The sequence below is a fragment of the Anoplopoma fimbria genome, chromosome 5 (assembly GCF_027596085.1).
Source record: "Anoplopoma fimbria isolate UVic2021 breed Golden Eagle Sablefish chromosome 5, Afim_UVic_2022, whole genome shotgun sequence".
Taxonomy (NCBI): Eukaryota; Metazoa; Chordata; class Actinopteri; order Perciformes; family Anoplopomatidae; genus Anoplopoma; species Anoplopoma fimbria.
The window spans coordinates 12,020,134-12,043,369 of record NC_072453.1 but is presented as its reverse complement, the minus strand read 5'-3'; the positions used below and the strand labels follow the sequence as shown (position 1 = coordinate 12,043,369).

Genomic DNA, 23,236 nt, shown 5'->3' with positions numbered 1-23,236 from the left:
GTCAAAGCATCATGGGAGGTGTAGTTGCTGGACATTAACTGAATTACCTTGTTTTTAGGGTTGTTTTAAGTTATCCATTTTAGAGGTCTACCAAAACACAATGTGCATAACTAAAATCACATTAAGACATCTAAATTTAAGAATTAAAAATGTCCATTACCACTATGAAATCCAAATATTCTCATCTTATTATTAAAATATGGAAATAGCTGGTGATGATTGTCTTCATCATCATCACCACCACAGTCATCAACTGTTTGTCATCTCCGCCATCTGCCGCAGCAGCAGCAGCAGCATCGAGCCAGTGGTTTAATAAATTTGGAAGTACATAACAAAACACTTCAGGCAGTCAACTCAGTCACCATCACAAAATGAGGTATATTACACTCAATTCACTGTCACCCATCAACAACAGTTCAAGCTTAATTTGCATGTGAAGCAGCACATTCTGTAACACTCAAACAAATACAGTGTCGTCATAAATTACGTGTACGTATATCAAAAAGACACAAAAATACTTTTCACGTTGTCATTTACCTAAATCTGTCCACGTATTATATTGTTTCATGTTTAGCTTGTTTTTCACTGAATAACCATCATGTGAGAAAAAAACACTACTCTACATTAGTGCAAAACAACAGCGGAAATTACGATGGAAAGCAGGATGAGGGTACAGAAATACAGATTCTAGATGATTATGTGTTGATGAACATAAAGTGAATAAGGCAATGATTGACCCTATCTGTATTGTTCAAGATATTCATATGCCATTGTGAATGGAAAAATTCTAAACCATCATATATTACAGAATTTAAGGCATCGGCTGACTTGGAGTGTGATACAGTACTTCACAATGCCTCATATATCCATGACAACCATTTTCTCTCTGTATTGTCATAGATCCTTAAACCTGTGAACACAAAATAAAAGCAAAAATGTGTCCATTATTAATTACATAAATACTTGTATCCATCTTCTCTTATGTTTTCATAATAATTAACTGCAGCTACTAATACTTGGCCCACTGGGCATCACTGATCATATTGGGACTGTGTGATACATAAAGTATCTCACTGTTGGCCCTGTTCATGTGCCGTCTAAACACATTGTCTATCCACCATGACATAACTACGCCGTTGAAACACCTCCATCTACAGTAAGTCACCTCTATAACAAGTGGAGCCCAGTCTAAAGCCCTCTGATACAGAGCTGCCTGTCTTCTGATACAGAACAAAAAAAATGGATATAATAGGTACAACAGAACACTTTGTCAGTCAAGAGGGCTCTTGGGCTTAGATCTTCAAGAAGACCTGGAAACAACTTCACTGTACAAGCAATGGGACTGAATAAATATACATAATATCTATCTATTTAAAGTGATAGTACAAATGTGATATTGCCACCCCACCATAAATATCCATCTCATTTAAAAAACATTTAGCGAGAGACTATTTCTGTCATTGCTATCATAAATCACACGATGCCATCGTTTTAAATGAGATCGCTCTGCTAAGTGACGGAAATAAAAGTCTTTTTTTACATTTTCTTTTCTGGCCCAATAAGCCCAAATGTGTTAGAAAGCATGGTGCAGTCTCTTCGGGGGTACTCCACTCTCTCTGAGCACAAACCCCGGCCAAGTACAGTTGTTCACGCTCCACTTCACTGAACAACCTGAGGGGCACATGTCAGTCATCATGACAGCAAAGGCAGCCGGTTTGAAGGCTTATTTTTCCAGTTAAAACTCTGCTCGGCCGGGTCAGTAAATAAGTCCTTCAAAACGATGGCAATGTGTTTACACACGTGAAACACAGAAAGACACATACTCTTGCTTTATTTTTATCCTTCATTGGCCCTTTACACTACAAAGGCAATACTTCTACAAAAATAAAAGTACTTAGTTAAATTTGGGGTGTTTTTACCCCATCAAGTCTGAAATAACCTGAGCCTAGCACTGTCTGCTGTATGTTTTCACCTGTAATAAAATTTGGGGACCGACAAGTTTTGGTTAGGCTAGTTTTCAGTGCTACATACATTGTGAACATATCATTTGCCACTTGCAAACACTTTGCACAGACTAAAACAAACATACAGCCATCCTTTTTGTTTTTTAAAGATAATATGACTATATACCAGAGTAATGTAAAATATAACAGTTTATCTTATATCAGACTGAAAGATTCCATAATGAGGATATGAACTGGTTGTTCTTCTTGCTTGAGCACATCTGTCTCTCCAGGTGGAAGTGAAATCTGCCATTGCTTATTGTCCTCTCAAGCTCACTGCACTGATCTGCTTTTCTAGGAACTCAGTATGCAAGCACAGTGGTGTTCCTGTGCAAGGATTTGCCCTTGTCTGTAGTCACTTTATTTCTCCTTTTTGGCTTGTCAGACCAAATCCAAGCAGACATAGACAGGAACAACCAATATTAGTCCTCTTCATCATCAGAGATAAATCAGCCTCATATTTCCCTGACAGTTGCCGGGTCGGCCCTCGGTCCCTGTCACTCTGCAGTGGGTATGCTGTGCACTTGGTTCTCGTGCCCGCGCCCGGACGAGTTCAAGGAGCTCCGCTTCAGCAGCCTGTTGATGATGTCGGTGCACGTCTTCCTGTACTGGTGTCGGAGCAGGGAGTACACAAAGGGGTCGCAGGCTGCCTTGCTGTAAGCCAAGCACTTGGAGACAATTCCCCAGTGGGGGTTGATAGGCACCGCTGGAAATAACTCCACGATCCTGCAGGCAAGCATAAAGAGAGGAGGATGAGAGAGGGGGGAGCAAGGGGGAGAGGCAAGTCAACATGCTGGAAAAAGGCATGCATGCCCTGAGCTTGTTATGCTGAAATAGAAATACATTTGCAACACATTGTGCGCATAACTCTTTTTTTAGCGTTGGGAGAAGGGGGGTTCTTTTGTACTGCAGTTGTGTAAAGATTCTGTCTCAAGTTATTGTTAAAGTTAAAATGTAGGCAGCAGTCAAGTGAAACTACATGTAGTATAGTCCTTGTTCTCTCATGTGTGTGGATTTACAGCATGACGGTACTTTATATCTCATTTCCCATTTGCAGTCAGCAGCATAAATGTCAGAAAAAGAGAAAGGCAGAGCAGCTGGAAGAATAAAACAGGCATGTCGAGGCAGTAATGAGTGTGTGCAAACCAGCCAATTAACTCTGATTGTTATTTAATACAGTGTTAGACCCAGGGCTTAGCACAAAACCATAAAGGTTCAGTGAGTTCTTCCAGATGTCTGGGGGGAAACAAATACTTTTAAGTGCTTCAGATATACTTTATCTAAATGGGCAGATAATGACCTTTGCCTGTTTATGTCAAGACATAAAATTGGTGCTTATACACAACTTTACACAACAAGTATTAAACCATTTTACCACACAAGATGTCATGAAACATGAAAAGAAAAAGGCTGATCCTCTTCTCTTGCACTCCGTATGATTACTCTGGCCACAATCAAGTTCTGTCAGCACATAAACACTGGCCTTATATGGGCCAGTAGCCATCACTGGCATTTGCCAACATACTCAACAGCACCAGAGCGAACAGGCGAGTAAGTCAGCTGCCACAGTGCACAGAGGGGCTTTTACTATTCACGTGATGACCCTGACAACAAATGGGCTTCAGAGAGGCAGTGCAGTTTTTAGCGTCATATATGCAGATTGTAATTAGCAAACTGTCATTTGTAGAATGAGAACTTGTATATTGCTGCTATGCTCATTCATTACTGACAGTTTACTCATAACACAACAGATTGTCCGAGTGGATGAAATACTCAATAAATGGTTTTATTTAAAAATAAAATCCATTCCAATCTTCCATTTAAGATTTAAATTAAACACATTTACAAGATAAAACTCAGAGAGCATTCATTCATATCCTACTTGACAGTAATCCAATCTTCGTCTTCATCTTTTTCTCATTTGGTTAAAATTATTAAATAAAGAGTCAGTGAATCTAAATTACAAAACAAAGTGTCCATACAAAAACTTATGTTAAGCCTGCTTTTAGTATAAAGTGTGTCCCAACTGGAAAAGTAACAAATAAAGTATACTAAAACCAGACAGACACTGGATTTTAGAGAGTTCTGCTGATGGATACTATTCTCCCACAATGCAATGCCCAAAGGAAAGGGAGCTTCTCACAGATGTAAAATAATTCAAATGAATTGTGGATGTTTAGTTGTAGTTTGATGAATCTAAATTTGCACATAATGGGTAATTTCCTGTTAATAAAAAACTGTTAAATATGTATATATTGTGCTTTACTAACTATGATGATTAGTATTTGGTATCGTATAGAGGTCAAAACTCTTTTGGCATGTTGTCTTCATCAGGGTCATCCACAGCTCCTATTTTTGCAGTTAGTGTGCAAGATAATCAACATACCTAAATGTATTAGTAACCAAAAATTACACTATGCTTGTACAGTCAGATGTTAATTACACTATGACTTAAGAAGGCCACTGCCCATCAAACTCAAAAAAGGATACGCCCAAAATAGTTTGCATTTTCAATTTTCAAGTGGTACGTGGTAAGGGTTCGGGGCCGAGATATATTTGATTTACTCAATAACTAGCTGAATATTTGTTACCCAGTCATGCAGACTGATCTTGTTTTATGTGTCCAGGTTTTGAGATACGCCTACCTCTCTCTGAGATGTCTGCTCCAATCCAAATAGAATGGAGGGAAATTCAGTTTCTTTTGAGGTGCTGACAATAGAAAACTGTGTCCCTATTACTCATAGTTTCTAGAACAATCAGGGACTTCTTGTAAAACTGTTTCAAGCGTTAAAGAGACATCAGACATTAAAATACAATCTTTTTATGTATTTGGGGAGAACTCACACTTGGCGTCTTACAGTCTTATGTAATCTTCATGTATCTTGGACGTTTTTCTCTTAGGTTTCTTTCCTCTCCCTGCATGTAGAATATATTTAATCATATTATCAAGTCCTTTGTATGATTCTACAAAACAAAGTTTTTTTTTCTCCACTTGTATATCACTTATTTCTCTCACACCCTATAGGCCTCATGTGACATCCTCTCTTTTCCAGTGATTTGATGCTGGAGGATTCCAACTTACTAACTGATGCACCCGACGAACTTGAAGGAGAAAAGTGCTAATGCAGCAGCAACAGCAGAGCAGAGGCATATTACTTATCACAAGGTCAGCCAATCTCATCTTCCAACTCCGGCCGGTGTGGCGAGTAAGCAGAGAGGAGGCAGAAAGGAGGAGGAGGTGGTGGTAAGGGGGGGGGTTGACAGCAGAGGAGGGAGGTTTGGGGGATACCAGCAGAACAAAAGGGCTGCGTACGTCGCAGTGTGCCAGCGTGGTGTCCCCTCTCCCGCCTACAAGGGTCTGTCGCTCACCTTGTGATCACATAGGGAGCGAAGCACAGCATGAAGGTGCCGATGAAGGTGCTGATCTTCCTTGACGCTCGCTGTCGTCTCCTCTTCTGCTCCTCCAGGCAACGCTGGCGAACACTGGAACACAAGTGACACACGTTGAGGAAAGACCGCAAAGTGTCTCTAGAAATATCATCAAAGACAGCTACAGTAGGAGTGGGTGCACTTCTGTGTTTGTTTCTGTTGTGCAGGGGTTAAATATGGGAGGCTGAGCTGTGGTGCACTTATGCAAACCAAAAGTGAGGATCCCCCACTTCAGGAATGACAATTTCCAGTAGTCTGTGTGTGAGCCTGAGGCTGTGATGTCATGATGACACACTGCTTTAGGTCATTGATAATCAGTGGATGTCATCAGTGTGTGTTAAGACATGCAGGAGTTGGAACGCCAGCACACACCTTTGGGACATTAATCTACAGAATGTCACCAAACACACACACACAGACACACACAGAGAGAGAGAGAGAGAGAGAGAGAGAGAGAGAGAGAGAGAGAGAGAGAGGGAGAGAGAGAGACTATTTATTGGTCCTGAGAGGCAGAGTAAAGCAATCACTCTCAATTGCATTTCAAATATAATCAGATTGTGCATCCCCTTTGGAATACTGAGGACACATGCCAGTGCAAAGATGGCAAAGCACCATTAACTGCAACATTTCAGGCTTTAAAATCAATATGAAAGGAATCATGGCTCCAACTACACTCCCTGCTCCCGGGGGGACAAGAGTGGAGAGGGTTGATTTGTACACTGTGTTCTTTTTTTCTAAATCCTCTTTTTTTTTTAACTGGACAATCTTAAAATCCCCTTATGGCTCTCTAAATATGACTTTCTACAGTATTGGTGTAGGGTAGTATGCAGGAGCAGTACAAACAGGAATAAAACGTTAAAAAGGAGCTCACCTGGGGTGAATATCCACCAGCAACACCAAAGTTTGCATTGTAATAACATCGATCCGCTTACAGTGAAACCTTGCCACTTTAAGCACTTTGAGGTATGTGACACACAGCACTATAAAAGACAGGAGGAAGGTGAAGGAGTGGAAAAAGACGGTGAAGATAACGAACTGGGTCCGACTGCTCGCCCTCGGGTTGGACAGGGTGCAGGACGCGTAGAGCCGGTGGTACCCCACCCAGGAGAAGCAGGTGGCCACGGTGGAGAAGGACATGGAGTGCGCCCAAGTGTACCCGAGCACAAAAGCCGCGTCCCTGTGGCGCATTTTGGAGTGGTACCTCAGGGGGAACACCACGGCGACCCACCTGTCGATGCTCAGAGCTGCCATGCTCAGCATCGAGTTGGTGGACAGGAAGGTCTCCAGGAAGCCTGCGAGCTGGCAGAAGCCGTCCCCTCCCGGCTGAGCCTTACTGACAAGTCCCACCAAAGTCAGCGGCATGTTGGACACGGTCAGCAACAGGTTGCAGAAGGTGAGGTTGAGGTTGAACAGACCGGGGACCTGCTTGCGGATCTCCGGGTTGTAGAGAAAGCAGATCAGCACCAGGACGTTGGACAGCAGCGACACTATGATAATCACAACCACCAACACAGAGAGCATCACCTCCGCAGTGTCCATCCTGTGGGCCCCGAAACTCACTTAATCCCCACTTTTTGTGCGCATATCCAGTCTTGTTTTGCGGCTGCAGAAAGACATTAATCACCCATAACCGTGTCCGTGCATCCCCAGATCTCTCCACCGGTGGAGTTCCCCTTTTCTTCTCCTTCTCCTTCTTCTCTCCACTACATATCTCTGTCCGCAAGCCAGCAAAGATGATCAGGAGGATGCCGGCATGATAAGAAGTATGTTTTTAGGATCTCCCCCACCCCCACCCACCCCCCTTTAAACTATAAGAAACCAGCTCTCTTCTGGCACTGCGTCTTGCAGCGGGGTTTTGTCGTCCTGTGATGCGCTCCCGAGGCACCAGCCCTCCGCACACACTGCACAGTGTGTGGGCTACTTGATCTCTCCCCCCGTCTCGTCTGAGAAACAGTGAAACACAAAGAACATGCACACGAGTTAAGTGGGGATTCCTTCTAAAAAAAAAAAAAAAAAAAAGAAAAATGGAAATTGCAGTGATCCCCCCCCAGAGAGTTCCCTTCCTTTCACACAATCCAAACTTGCAGAAAAAAACGATGAACAGATTTAACAGAAATTATATATTTTTTTTACTTGCAAATTTTCGTTGATATTTTATTATTATGTCCATGCACATTGATGCCACCATTGTTTGTTGTATTCAAGGTCATTTTTTTCTTACTTTTCTTCTTTAATGTTCTCCTTTACAAGAGATACCTGGAGTCTTGAACGTAGACACAATACAGAAAAAAAAAAACATATTTAGGTAAATAAAGCTGTCACATAATATCCTGTTAAGAAGCACATATTTGAAATTGAATAAAAAAAAAAAAAAGTTGATAAAAAAATAGTCAAGCGATAATTTTTTCCACTCTGGCTCATTTAATCATACATTCATTTTCAAATTAAACTGATAATGAAAAATGAATCATTGTTTAGGCGGTATAATTTATACGAATCATCATTGCATTCCAGCAGCATCTCCTCTCCCTTCATGCTTTGCTCAAATATCTCCACTAATTTAGTCTGCTTCATCAGATTGATATGGAGCAACATCTTCCGTTCCCCTGGAAGCCGGATGACGCCCCCACACTCAGTTGCCCCTCTGGACTTGAGTGTGGAGAATCTTTCCTCTGAAGCGTGGTACCCATCGGAGTGTGCTGAGGCACGTGAGCCACACTGAAGGCGCTGGAGCAGGGTGAGGTGGTGGATGTGGCTGTGATAAGCGGGAAGGGGGGGGATGTCAGACTGAGAGTATGTGGGTGGAAAGAGTTATTGTTACTGCAACACGCAAGCACATTGTATTTGACTGTGGAGATGTGACAACATACAGGCCAACGTGTTCTCATCATTCTCTCCTGGGTGGCAAAGGGTGAACAGGAGTGAGAACCAGGGAGCTTTTCTTTTCCTTGAAAAGGAGGCTCATCTAAATGCATCCTGTAGTGGTCTCTGTGGAGTTTGCGGGCTCATGTTTGCTCCTGATGCAAAGAGAAGGCAGCTTTAGGGGAAGGACAGACAACCCTGCCAGCTGCTGGCTGTTATTAAGCTGAAATGCAGCACCATCTTGGCCAAGAGTGAGGCTTTGGCTATGATGGATGCACTACCAGCATTATACTTGCACATGTGATGGGACAATTAGCCTTTGGAGAGAAGCACACTCTGCGCACTGTCACTGCTTGTGCAGCTCTCTCCTGTCAGTTCAGAGGCCTTATCAGCACACAGCCACCAGTTGATCTCAGGCTCAAGAGCAGCTTTTCGTAGGCACTCTAATTATTCTTTTCATAATCAAATGCCAGCTCGACAGACAGTAGTGTTTGTGAGAAAAAAAAAAGTCAGTCATTCTAAAAATATATCTTAAAAGTGATATGGAGCTGCATGGGTGAGTGGATTGTACTTGTGATGGATTTTGCTGCTCTAGCTGGCAAATCTTCACAACAAAAAGTGTCGAGCTTTATGTTAAAGACGCATCAGTCAGATCAAAGCAAACATCCCCATTAAGCACCATGCCACATTAGACAGACGTGTATGGAAATAGCTTTTGATAATAAATATGGATGCTGTTTTTCAAAGATACAAAGTGCCTCCTTTCATTCCACCTGAAAGAGGCATTATTAGAGAAGAGCATTATGTCTCAGATGATTCATGTAAATGAGGCCTGACTGGAGGTGGACACATGGGCTTTGACGCCTCCTGCCTTCAGGTGATATCACCTTGTATGAATACAGCACAGCATCTCCTTTGTGTGATGTTGGTGAAGTTCGTCTAATTGGCTATTTTTAGGGAGAAATCGTTAATGAGGTCAATCCAGGTAAATAGCCTTTTTCCCTTAATGATTTCATCATCCATCCATCACAAAAACATTGATGAGTCACAGAGGGATTTTTAAGAGTTGAAACTAGATCCTTCAAATGTGTTGAAAGTTTGTACATATTGTGCATTTGAGTGTGGTAGGTTTAAGGTTTGTTTATTTACAAGTTGACTTTAGGGCTGCAACTAACAACTATTTCCATTATCCACGTCCATTTATTTATTTAATTGATTAATTGTTTAGTCAATCAAATTTTCCAAAATAGGTAACAACTATCACAATTTCCCCCAATCTAAGATGTTTTCAGTTTGTTTGTTTAGATCGACCAACAACTTAAAACGAACAAAGCAGCAATCCTCACATTTGAGAAGCTGGAATTTATGAATTTTCATCCATTTCCTAAATGATTGACTCATCTTTGTTGACTTGTTTTTACCAGTTTGGTTAAAGGAAGAATCGCAGCGTTTGCATTACGTTAGAATGAGCTGATTATATTTACATACAGAGCGGGTCTTCTTCACTAAGCTATGCTCCTACAGAAGCTCACAATGGACGAACCAAACATGGCCACTGTCGTTATCCACGTGCTTAAACACTGAAGAAGTTTCAATTGGTTGCAATCTGCAACCTCAACACTAGATGCCTCTAAATCCTACACACCTCACCTCTAATGATCGCGCACCTCTGGCTACATCTTTCTCCAGGTGAAAGACTCTTACCATTGATTGTCTTCTTAAGTCTGTAAACATGTACATATGGATGTTTGTATCACCACAAATCTGAATTCTCTGCAGGAATCCTTTGTGTTTCAAGACTTCTCAAATCTGCAGATCTGCACTTTGAAGATAATAACTCTTGTCAGAAGATTGCAGGACTTTACTGTGAGAGACGGTAGGATGAGAGAAAGCCTGCAGCACTCCTCCTTTTTTGCTGTGACAGAGTGGATTTGAATTCGCTGCCAGTTCCAATTCCACGCTTGACTTCCCTCGGATTGGCAGGCGGGCGTAAATTTTCAACCTAGATGTGTGCTTTAGCTCACGTGTTCCTGACTCACCTTTGAGTAAAGACTGGTCACTTATAATTTGAACGTAACTCAACTAATGACTCAGGATTTCTATGTTGAGTTGAGAGGAACTCATCTGAGAATTTTGGTGTAAATGTGTTATGTAACTCAGAAGGGTGCATACATATTGTATGAGCTGACTGGAAGCATAGCAGTCTTATGGGTCATAAAGGTCACATAGGTGAAGACAGGAGGGAGACTCACTCACTTTATATATAAACAGTGAAATGTCAATCTGCAAGTGAAGGGAAGGTGTTGACACTGCTAACCATAATGCTGAGATGCCAGCTTCCTGATACCCCTGGCTCAGTCATCACCACTGCAACCTGGTTGATGCTGAACAGTCTGATGTGACAGCTTGCATGTCTATTTAAAAAAAAATATATATATATAGTGCCAAAGAAGTTGTACAAAGTTGCTGGATAACTGGATAATTTAGTGAACATGGTATTAAGCTAACACCAGCAGTCTGCAAACTCAGCTTAGAACAAAAGTATCAATTATACTTCTGCTTATGTATTTTTTTTTAATGCTCAAAGATCATGGAATACCATTAACTTGAACATTTTTAAAACCTATTAACTTAGTATGGAGTATAATCATTATTATAATCATCATTATAATTATTGTTTGTATCAATATTATTAGTAGTAGTATTATAACTCATTCTTACTAATTCTCAAATTTGGATTATTTATAGTGGTATTTGTTTTGATTTTAACTTGTACATTTTTGCATTTTCTGTCTTTTTGTTGTCCAATTTAGTTTTCTCTCTGCCCCTGTATGAATGTGGCATTTAAAAAAAAAAAAAGCACTTTCAGCTACATCTCATGTATGAAAAGTGCTTTATAAATAAACACTAAACCTCACTAAACTACTTTTAGGAAGTGTTTCCATTTGATGCCCCTTTAAATAGAAATGTTACTCCAGCCATAGTGACAATCTGATGAATACTTTTCTTACAAGCCATAACATCTTATATATTATAATTCATGATCCAGTAGTACTTAAAGAAGAAGTACTAGTTTTGTTAGAAAACCCTTCCTGATGAGAGGCTGCTGTCCATGTCCTTATGCCTGGCTGGGCAGTGAACCACCAAAGCCCTCCTGAACAATCTGAAGTCCCTGTCATTTCACATTAGCTGTGGTGATGGCGAGGAAACCCAGCACCGAGAGCTCGCCATAAGCAATTAATAATCAGAAAACTGTTAAAACAGGCATTGGGCGACGGAGTACAAGCTTATTTTCATTATGGAGTTAATTTAAGCCAATGTGACAACATGCTCAAAGCTGCAAATAGGCAACTGTCTCGAGTGCAAAGCCAAAAGATTTTAGTATAACAGGACGTTAGTGATTTAAAAGTACTGACACATTCATTTTAGACTCTTCGTTAATATTCGGCCATGAAGCCAAGAAATTATGCAACTATATCTGTAGCTGGACAGTGTTCTGTAAATATATCTGTTCAGCTTCTGTAGCATGGAGTCAGATTTATGGTGTAATTATGTAAAGCTGTTGAACCTCACAGGAAAGAGCTGTATTTTTGTCCAATGTTGACAGAAGAAAAAAGGTCCACTGAGTTTGATACCAGAGGGATTTACAAAAATACCAGATTACAAAATAAAAAGATGTTTTTGCACATTCACCCTTGAAGGCGTCAATCCTGGTCAAATAGAAACTCAAGTGTGAGGCTCGCTGTCTTCCGTCGGGTTATTTCACAGATGAGTTCACAGTATCATTATCAGTTGCACCAAACAACTGAAAGCGAACACAATCTGCAATGTATTGATCTTCTTGTTAGCAATTCTCCTGCAAAGTATCATCTGTCAGACTTGACGCAGACGTGATAGAGTGTTTGGATTTAATGACGTCCACATAAACATGTAGGTGGGGATTAAATAGTCTATTATCTTTCCAATGAACATGCTTTCACTGTATTGATATGCACAAACTGTATTTTTTCTAATGCAGTTCACTTGATTAGACTTCTCCTCTACATTGGAGTGGGAAATAAAATGTTTCTTTCTGACACCAGTTAGATCTGTTTGTGATTAAAAAAAAAACATATGGTAGTCATTTGAGAGGGAAAGCAATCCCGTTTTCTAAAAGACCGGTTGTGTCTGCTGTCTGAGAGCGAGAGTTAGTCAGCAAAATCCAAAGCTTATCTGACAAATGAGTTTTGTCGTTGTGTCATCAAGATATAAAGCCTGGAACATCTGACTTAAAACCTTTGAAATTGAACCTTTATTTGACTATTAAAAAAGAACCCACACTAGAGAATATCCACCGTTTTTGACTATGATGACTAAAAGTGTAGATCAGCAAATTATTTTTGTAACCTTGGATATAGAGTAAGTATTGGTCAATATTAATTGTTTTACCCCCTAGAGCCAGAAACCAATGAACTATAACTGAAACCTGTTTCATAGACACTAAAGGCAGGCATCCAAACAATCCATAAAGTTTAGTATTGCACAGGAATACAGCTATTGCTCCGTTGGGTGGAGCACTTCAGTGAGATTGAATAGACAGCACACAGGTTATTAAGTAAACACATTTTTTTTAAAAACAAAACAATTAGTCAAACAGGGAACCTCAATAAATTATACTTTTAGACAAGATAACTTCACATAATATGTTGACTAAAAAACATGCAATAAACCAACCTGGTCTCAGGCACGGAGGCATTCTCAAGCATCAGTATGCAACGCAACCAAAAATGAAAGCTAACTCCAATGTAACCTATTGTGGATGATTCAAATTTACACAGGACTTTGACTGAGGAAACCCCTGTTTGCGTCCCATATGAAACTAAATGTAAGCATTGCAATTTTGTTACGTGAGTGGCTAGTCAAAATAACGTCAACCACGCTCTTTTCTTTCCCTAAATCTAATAAGGGGTTTTGCTAGTCATGAAGACAGAATTTTAGTTTGAAAAGTCACTGTGCATGTAACAAGCCGTCCCCTCTGACGCTGGAGGAGTAGATGGGAGTGAAAACATACACTCAGCGACGATAGTGTTCACACCAGCAGCATGATAACTAAGATATTCCCTTAAAAGATCAATTAAATGAAGTTCTTGAAATAATGTGAATTTTCCTCAGGACAAAATCAGTACAAAATGAATGGCTCTTGTAGTAACTTTAAAATATTGCTTTAACTTAACACTAATAATGCAAGATAAACCAGTGAAAATATTAATTGACTTAAACTTATATTGATCTTTTGTTAGGTCTTTATCATCATCATCAATCTTAAGTAGTATGTTAAAAAGGAAAGAACAACATTCTGGCACGTTTTGGTGCGCTCAAGAAAAATGTGACCTTTCTGAGATGTATTCCTTTGTGCATCACTGCAAAAACTAGACGGATTTTCTCAGTGTGTTGTGGGAATGCCTGGAAACAAAGCGGCGGGAGGCAACAGCATCACGGCACAGTACGTCACTGACAGGATGAATCAATGTGCAGGAGCATCCAGGAATAAAAGCCATGTGCAGTGAGGAGCTATGGGCACTTCTGTTGTCTCCCTGAGATATGAAATATGGTAATGGTATGATTTTTTTGCTCCTGTGAATTTTTTCTGGATGCTCTCCCACCACCTACATGTGAATGTAGCCCATGTGGACAGATTCGGTTAAACAGAAGCTGTTTCCATCCATCCTTGATGATCATCTGAGCTCAACAACCTGCTGGGTGTCTGTGTTTCATACCCATCCTGCCTACTTATCCCCTGCTTTGTGTTGAAAAGTCAATTTTCTCATTCACTGATCTCATTCACTGCAAGGATTAATTTGCTCCTCTAATTTGATTTCACATTAATTTAATAAATCCTAGAAAATTTCCATTAGTGTTCTATTCACCTTTGAGAGAAAGCTTAATTACAAATGGTAATGCGCAATTATTCCTTTATTTCCGGCTTATCATAGCCAGCATGAACAGAATGCAACAAGGGGATGACAGCAGATTTTGGCTACAGAGAATTCCTTTCATATCAACATGATTACATGAATATCAGAGTGTAATTTGTTTTTTTTCCCTGTTTGCATTAAGCTGCTCCGTCTACAGTAGCTTGCGGGAGACTGCAATTAACCTCTGGTGTCCCCTATCCAGCAGCATGCAGTGATGTAAGCATCATTAAGGTAACGGTTTCTATTGGTGGAACATATGAAGCTCTAGATCAGATTCCTCAAAGTTAAACTGTATTAAGTCTCTGAAGGAATGTGAAGGAGGCTGCTATCAATACACAGACATACTTGAAATTTACCACCAGAGCAGGATGCATTCCCTTGGTCTCAGTTAATTATGTCTCATTATCACCTTGTTTACAAGTCTTCTTATATATATATATATATATATATATATATATATATATATATATATATATACATATAAAATCCTGCTTAACAGCTAAGCAATCACTGTTTTCCAGATCGAAAAAGCAATAGCTGTGACTCTCCTGTCTGATCAGGTGGCTGGTTTTTAGAAGCAATTATCTCAGAAGTTCATTCGAATGATGACACAATCGGAGTCATTAAACCAGGCACTCCTGCCATCTAGTGAAACACAGAAGTATTACAAGCAGACAAAGCCCCTGGTGAACTGTTATTCCACAAAGGAGCAACGCACTGTGACTGCAGGAAAATTAAATCAGTGGTTCCTCCTTGTGGCAAAGCAAAGCCAGTGCAGTTTGTATGTATTTAATCAAATTTCTGCTATTTATAGTCCAGGTCTAGTTAAGAGGCATTTGTAAATTGCATGTCTGCTTGTCATGGATATCAGTATTATTGTGATGTAATGTGAACAAAAGGTGACCCATAGATTGGACTTTCAGCCAAGATGCTGTCTGACAAGCTGAAAGATTACTATCAAGTTTTTTTTAATTATAATTCTACAAGAAATAACAAGGTGCTGTATCAGTTTCTATCCAAATATTTGTACTATTTGCACAAAGACATTGGATCCTTCATAAAAGTACTTCTGCTTCTGAAAAGTGGTTTAAAAAAGGACTATATTCCTGATTTTATGGACAAAGTTATGGCAAGTAAAGGTGAGCCCACTTTTAGATGTCACAGGTCAGAGTAAAGGGCCCAAGACAGAACTACATTTAATCTCTTCAGTGTTTTGGGAGCCATTGTCCTGCTTCTGCAGCTGGGATGAAGCCACTTCACTCCTCGTTGAGATTACCGGCAGGCACACACACGGCCCATTAACGTTGAAAAGCCACTGCCCCACCTCTTCTCCAGTGCTACCCCGGGAGCCACAAGCTCCATAATGGCTCCCACTCTCTGAATTAATGGTGCTCACCGGCCGTATGAAAAAAAAAACGGGATTTTAATTATAGGCCTCGAAACTGAAAGAGGGCGGTGGGGAAACCTTTTGTGCCTCCAGAGGCAGCGCAGCCGAGCTAATTAAAGGTTTCATTGGATCCCACTCCTGAGAATATGTGTTTTACTACCAGGGAATTAAAATAGGAAAATATCACATGAGTTAATGTGTGTAAATTTGAGTTGTCCCTCTAAAGTCCAAATATAACATGCAGATTGTCATCAGGTTCTCCAAAATTTTGCAAATATTTCACTATAAAATATGTAAACATTGTAGAAATGCTATAAGTATAAGCAACATTCTATGGATACAAATGTAAATTTATGTTAACTAAAGTATAAAAAAGATGCAGACTTTACAGTGCAACTTTAACAGAAACTTTATAATTCAATCATAATTCATTTTTGTCATCTTAATGGGTGTACCATTGAAAAAAACAGTTCTGTATTTGGTTCTGCACTGCCTTTAGCATTATTTTTGCTTTACTCTTTTAGCACTGCATTGCAGCTATTTGTCAGACGATACTGACCGAGGACTGCTGCTGCCGGACCCTAGCCAGGCCCAGGATGTTGGTCTGCCAGTTATGTAACAGTATACAAGCAGAGATGGACGGGCAGAGTCAGCACCTACAATAAATGTTCATAATCAGCTGTCAGCAGCCAGCATGGGGATTTCATAAGCTTCTCAGCAGGGGCAATAATCCCCCGGCATACCAATAAACAGACATTCAGTGTTAAGATACAGTGTAACTGGTTTCGTGCTGAGTTGACCTGAGGATCAGCAACAAGAAGAAAAAAATAGTGGTGATGAATAACCAGTTTTACTCATATTTATGTTGGATTATACACAGATAGACACACATTAAATAGGATTTGAGGAGGCTCTTCTTCGGCTTAAATCAATTTCATCATTAAAGCAGACGCATTAAAGGTACACGTCCTGCAGAGAGCAGGGGGAGACATCCAGTCCATTGAATATCCCTTTCACCTGAAACCCAAGAAGCACCTCTTAAAGAGAGCCACTTGCAATCAGAAAGCCTCCATTTAATTACAACACACAGGAAATTACCGAGTGAATGGGTCAGGCGCTGATAAGAGGCTGAGCCCCGGGGATGACAGCTCCTGAAACCCGAGGAGACCCAATCTCAAAGCAGACTTATCACAAAGGCCAAGTCTGGAAGCCTGACAATCTGATTGTACTGTCATCCAGATTCATAATTAATATATTTATCAAATTAATCGCTGAAAAGAGCCCTGGCCTGCTGAACAGTGGGCAGATTCATTTGCCGCTAGCTCGGCTTACCGCTAATAACAGTGTTGTCAGGGAAATAGGGCCAGAGTGGGTCAATGCCCCAGACCTCATGACAGACAAATTGCTCATCTGTGTAGGGATGATATGGGGAATTTAGAGAGTGAAAGAAAGAAAAAATGCCATTGTTTGGTGACAACCACAATTGCACCCTTGTTGCAGATTGTGAGTATCAAGTTGGAGGAACATGAAAGGAGCATTTTCTGTTTGGGGAGAGCTGAAAATACCTGTTGTTTTACCTCTGGTTTTACAAATCACTCATCAAAGGGCTTCTCTCTGCCATATGTTGTTCAAGTGAAGAAAGTTTTTAGTGTTTCATCACCTAAATGAAAATGAAACATTATTTTGTATAACCGTGAGTTCTAACTGCTTTTATTTTACCAGAAAACGTGTGTAACTGAACCAACGCCGAAAAAAAAAACAATTGAAATTTTTGATAATAAATAAATAAATAAATAATCATCTTGATCTGAATACTGAGAACGGCAAAAATTTACCAAGATTAGGCTTATTGGATAGGTTTTTTGATTGAAAATGTTCTTGGTTTTTATTAATATATCGGCTATAAAGTTAGTTTAGCTAAATGCTAAAATGAAAATGACCAGCAGTCCAAATTTTAAAAAATGAAGTATATGTTACATAGTTAAATACTTTTTAGTACAAAAGTCTTTCAGCAAGAAGAGACTATCAATGGAAACAGAAAGAAGGAATTCCAAACAAAAAATGAATCATCTAAGTTTATTCAATTTAAAAAAAAAATGGTTTCAAATGAGCTTTTAAATGATGTTCTAATGTATTTTTTAACATTATGTAAAGCAATTTGAATTGCACTGGAGAGCTACTCGTAAATCTCCTAAATGCTCCTCACCCACAGCCGAACTGCCAAAATAAGGGACGCTCTGACCTAAAAGAATGTGCAACATGTCACCTGAGCCGCACGACCACATTAGCAATAGCTCCACGAGTTTCTAGCGTCACCACAGACTGACACAAACATCTGAACTGCACCCTTCCCTCAGCCAGGAAGATATGTGTAAACCAACGCAGGAAGTGTTCAGTGGATTCAAGTGGTCCTCTGCACAGTATAAACTAAATGTTGTTTAATCGCTTGTTGGATTTTTGACATCAAGTCTTAAAGTACTTCAACTGTATTTGTGTAAAGTTGCTTGAACTTACTTTAACTTTCTATTGCTAAATTATCTTCACAAAGACAGCTTTTTATCATCTCGAAGTTTACATGAAATAGAAAACTACAATTGTGCATAAGCAACGTTTATAAAAATCTGTCTTTAAAAGCCAAAATGATCTTGTTGTTGGTGTTGGTTTTGTTGTTGTTGAGAACTGACTGACCTTTATTAGAGTAGACATCTTCTCTATCAAACACATTGTGTCAATCCTCATTGTGTTGGAGGCTGTAATTACAAATTGGACACATATGGTTCAATTTAGTGCGCTAATGAGAATCTTGAAAAGCTGCTGGGTGAGAGTGAAGGGGCCCCTTTTGTCTCCGGGATTCCCATCTGGGTCCTTGAAAAGCATGAAATGGACCATAATCATTGGTAACTGATTGTGGAGCTGTAACTACATGATAAATGTATTACAAGTATGACAGGCATCCATAATAGAGACACCATTGTATTTCTTATTTACCACCTTCCTTGTGATCCCAGATGACATGTAACATATTTACAAAATGCAATTCATTGTCCCACAGAATATCTTTTTAACAATATTATTTTTTCTTTATCATTTATATTGCTTTAAAACACTTGGTTCCTGTACTGTACAGTCAATTATGGTATTAATTTATTAAATACTGCTATAGCATCACCTCTTGAGCTCTGAGGCTTTGTGATAGACTCAATGATGCATTTAAATGCAGCCTGTAGATGGCAACACTAGGCTTTTTCATTCTTTGTAGTAATTGTTATAGAGCAGAAATATACACAAAGCTCACTATGGGAAAAAATATATAAAAACTGAACCAAAACCCTATGCCAGATTTTGGCCTCAATGAAAGATGCTGTCGGAAGACATAAACAAACTTCCCAGGGTGAAATGCAAAGTTGGAGGCTAGGCAGCATAGATGTTATTTGAAACTGCATCCAGGATCCTGAAAAATGCAAATTGTTTATGTAAACTAGTTTCTCCGTTTATAGCCTGAAGACGCAAAAAGTATTCTTCTTTTCCTTCAATAAATGCTCGACAAATCTCTAGTTTTTCTTTGTGATAATGTTGTTTTAACATGTTGTCCTCCTCAGTACTTATACAGTTGGTGTTTATGCTGTCTATCTGCAGCCAGTCGAGGTCCTCTTCCACACTGAGAGCCCGGCTGGTTCAGCTCCGCGGGCTGATTGGACCACCTCTTCAGTGCCAACGACTGCACCCGGCAGGTAGCAAAGGCCTTTCAGCAGGGCCAGCCTGCATCAATCAACTTAGTTAGAGGGCTCTCTCTGTAATTGCCGACTATTACAATATGTGGCACGAGGGGTTCAACACTATTTTCAAACATGATGAAATGGCATCGAGGCCTCCTCTCACATCCAGTGATAATTGAACAATTAAACTTTAGCATACAAATTACCTCTTCATATGGCACGGCTAATTACTGAGGCAGGCCAGCCACAATGAAGGCTCTCCGGGGTCGATACCCAAACTGTTTTTCACGCTTCATTTTTGAGCCCAAGTTTAACTGTTTTTACTGCATCAGTGGGATTATTTGCTTTTTTTTTTTTTTTTTTTTTTTAGTTTTATCACATTCATCAATTTAGCAAAAAAATACCCTCTAATGGGTTATCTCATCTCATTTAGAGTAATATTCTGAATACTTCTTTTCAGCACCCATGCTTTTTTAGGTGAAATGGTCCTAATTATACAGGTGATTGAGACCCAGGAACATTTTCAGACCATTTATTTCAGGTCATCCAGCTGCAACCCCTATTAAACATGTCGATAGACAGGATTCAAATCACCCGGTTTGATTGGGGCAGTTAAGCTCTTTATACTCTTCACTGTTAAATGCTAATTCTCTCCGAAAGGAATGGACAAGAATCCTCTGAGAGCATATGGAGAATCTCTCGTATTAATAATTCAAAGGAAATGAGCAAAAATTAGTCATGTAGCCATTATTTCTGCAAATGAGATATTTGAGTTGAAGAATTGAAAATGGAAATATCACCAGCGTTTCTTTTAAACAGTACTAAAAAACTGAATATCATCTGCTTGTTCTAGCAGTGAGATTCTGACTAATACATGAAATTCATACCACTATCACTCTCCAGATTCTTCTTGTTTCTTTCTTCTAAGGTTATGAATCCCTCTATACTGTCTATACAAAAGTAGCTAAGCCCCCCAGGTATGCACTCTGATGCCTATTTACTCTTTGAGAGGACCTAAAAAAAAATCTCAGCAACTCATCAAAGACACAGCGGAGCTCTTCAGGTGCATTAGGTGAAAACAACATTAACGCACTGGTAGATGCAAGGCTTCGGGAACCACTTGAAGCATGTGGTGGACCTGAAGAGAGCCTGTATTTCAGCCCATGACAAAAGGCTGAAGACATCATGGCTCACGCAGAAGCAGTATGCATAATGACACTAAAATAAGTAGCTGCTAATTCATCTGTGAAATACTTCATGTCATTATTTGGTGAGCTTAATGCATAAAAGAACAAAACATGCAGCCAGTGTAAAGTTTGTGCCGGACAAACATGCACTCATGACCGTGTTTGACACCATAAAACTCCTCGCCGGTGGACAGTCAGAGATGAGAAAGATTATGAATTTGATATTAACTCCGACCGAAAAAGGCCAAACTAGGAGCATGAGGCACATTTAATATCTAAACACACACAAGTAATTTGCAAGTTCCAATACAAACTGATTATATGTGTTGATACGTGAAGGCAAGAGATGAAAATGATTGGAAATGTTTGATGAGGCGGTGATTGTGGACAATATTAAACTGCACAAGGAAGCTTTTGTCCTCAAATTCCTGCAGCAGTTCAGCCAGTATTGCCTCTGCTTTAATTTAATATCTATTTATTTTACTCCATTGTATGGGTTTTATTGAGGTTGCGCCTGCTTTTATCGGCCCGATCTCTACCAGAAGTGAAGGTCAGAGGAGGCAGAGTGCCTCTGTTTATTGGCTTCCATTGAGCCCATATGAGCTGATTTGGCTATCTGCTCCTGATATTAAGCTCTTTCATGGTATTTTGTGCTATCCGGATATTGTTTATCACCACATTGTGTGTATTTACTGCTGAATTAAATATTCTTCATCACTTTTGTAATATCCTCTCTGTAGGCCCATGCAGGGTGTGAAAATCCTGCAGGATGGGAGAATTCTGCAGGATGTGCAAGCAAATCCTCATGTAGATCATCTAGCTCAGGCTGGTGAAAAATAAAACACAATATGCAGTACATTTCATTAGTATTCTCCCATATGCTGTGAAATTTAAAATCTTATTTTCATCCAACTCTCGGATAAACTTTTCTATATCATTGTGATAAGTCTACTTGTTGTACTCTCAAGGGTCACCTGTGAAAAACAACAGTATTCCTTAATTTATCCTACATTTTGTAAAGCTATATCCTAAAATAAATCATCTCTAGAATTAATTAGATTATTATATTACATATAATACAACTATACCTAAAAGTTGAACCAACTTTACAGGCTAGCTCTCTCAATGATTCCACATTTGTCTCTTAAGGCCAGACTGAAAAATATAAATATGACTTATCCATCTTTCAGTCCCAATAGCTTGTCACAGAAACAAGAATGCATAATTTGTGTTCCCAAATGACTCATATTTTTCCATTATTGGTGACTGCTGGGATTTCATGAAATATTTTAAATTCCATGATTATTTATTTCAAACACAAACTAACAAGTATTTACTAAATGTAGCGTTATAAATAGTGTTTAATTATTGTATTTGTTTATGTTTGGTGTTTGCTTTAATATCATGGTAGACTACAGATTGTTTGTATTCTCTAAATTTCGGGGGGATTTAAGTCTGATTTTGGACAGGTTGCCATTTTATGTTCTGTATTTTGCTTCGATCACAATGAATTCCATTTTAATTTGGTTATCAGCACAGGTGGGAGGTAACTACATCAATACTACTAGTATAAATACAATTTAAGGTACTGGTTTAAGCATATGTTGACATTTTGGGAGATTTTAACTCATACTGTAGTTTTTGCTCTATGAGCAGCTGTTGCTACTAAATTACTTTGCAGACTATGGGCTTAACTATGGCTGTTGGTTTCAAAAAAGTATTTATCAGCTGCCCAGTTTTTACTCTGACTAGGCCTTACTTTTTTTTAGAGACTTCCTGGACGGCTCGTACAATACTTTTATAAATTTCCCCGCTGCAGGACTAATAAAGGATTATCTTATCTTATCTTCCTCCAATCTGTAAACGAGCAACTGATTTACAATGAAAATACCCGAATTGTTGATACAAGCTGAGGTTCAAAGTTCATTATTCAATTCAATTGTAAATGTTCAAATTCCTATTCTCTTATTCCATGTTACATTACATTACATTACAGTCATTTAGCAGACGCTTTTATCCAAAGCGACTTACAGGAAGTGTATTCAACATAGGTATTCAAGAGAACTACTAGTCACCAGAAGTCATAAGTGCATCTCCTTTCTTAAACAAGCATCTTAAAGCATAAACCAGAGCAAAGGTATAGTGCAGAGGCAAATTACTACGAAAACAATAATTGCAACAGACTAATACGAATACAATAAGTGCTACAAACTACTACGAATAGGATAAGTGCAGTAAACGAATACAAATGCAATAAGTGCTACGAGGAAGGCTCAGGGTAGTACTTCCATGTCAACTGAGAAAACGCCATCTGCTGATGAAGATCATGTGATATGATCAAAAGCTCCAGAACAGCTCCTATGGACCTGGTGGTGAGATTATTTTCTCAGCTGGAGATCATTTTCATCAGACAGCAACACTAAAACCCCCTTCATCACATGGAGTAGGATACTTTTGATACTTGAGTACAACTACAAATACTTGTTTAAAAATACTTATATAAGCTTTCAGTTTGGCTGAGTGTTTTTCCACTCTGGTGTTGTGTATGTCTTGCACCACAGCTTTTACAGTCCAAAGCATCACCCTGAACATCACATGCAAATAACAGGAATGGTTTTCCTAAATGCATCACGCAAACAGGACTGCAGGACTAAGCGACGCGTCCTGACGTCACGTCCCAGTGCACGAAATACGATGC

General features: G+C 39.4%; 1 protein-coding gene across 1 annotated transcript; it reads right to left on the bottom strand.

Moving 5' to 3' along the window:
• Nucleotides 1–2,500: 2,500 nt before the first annotated feature.
• LOC129091706 (G-protein coupled receptor 26-like) lies at nt 2,501–6,971 on the bottom strand. The gene is made up of 3 exons (XM_054599403.1): nt 6,304–6,971; nt 5,373–5,486; nt 2,501–2,729 (listed from the first exon to the last, which is right to left on the bottom strand). Exons 1-3 carry the CDS (start codon nt 6,969–6,971, stop codon nt 2,501–2,503), a joined length of 1,011 nt encoding a protein of 336 aa, XP_054455378.1.
• Nucleotides 6,972–23,236: the final 16,265 nt, after the last annotated feature.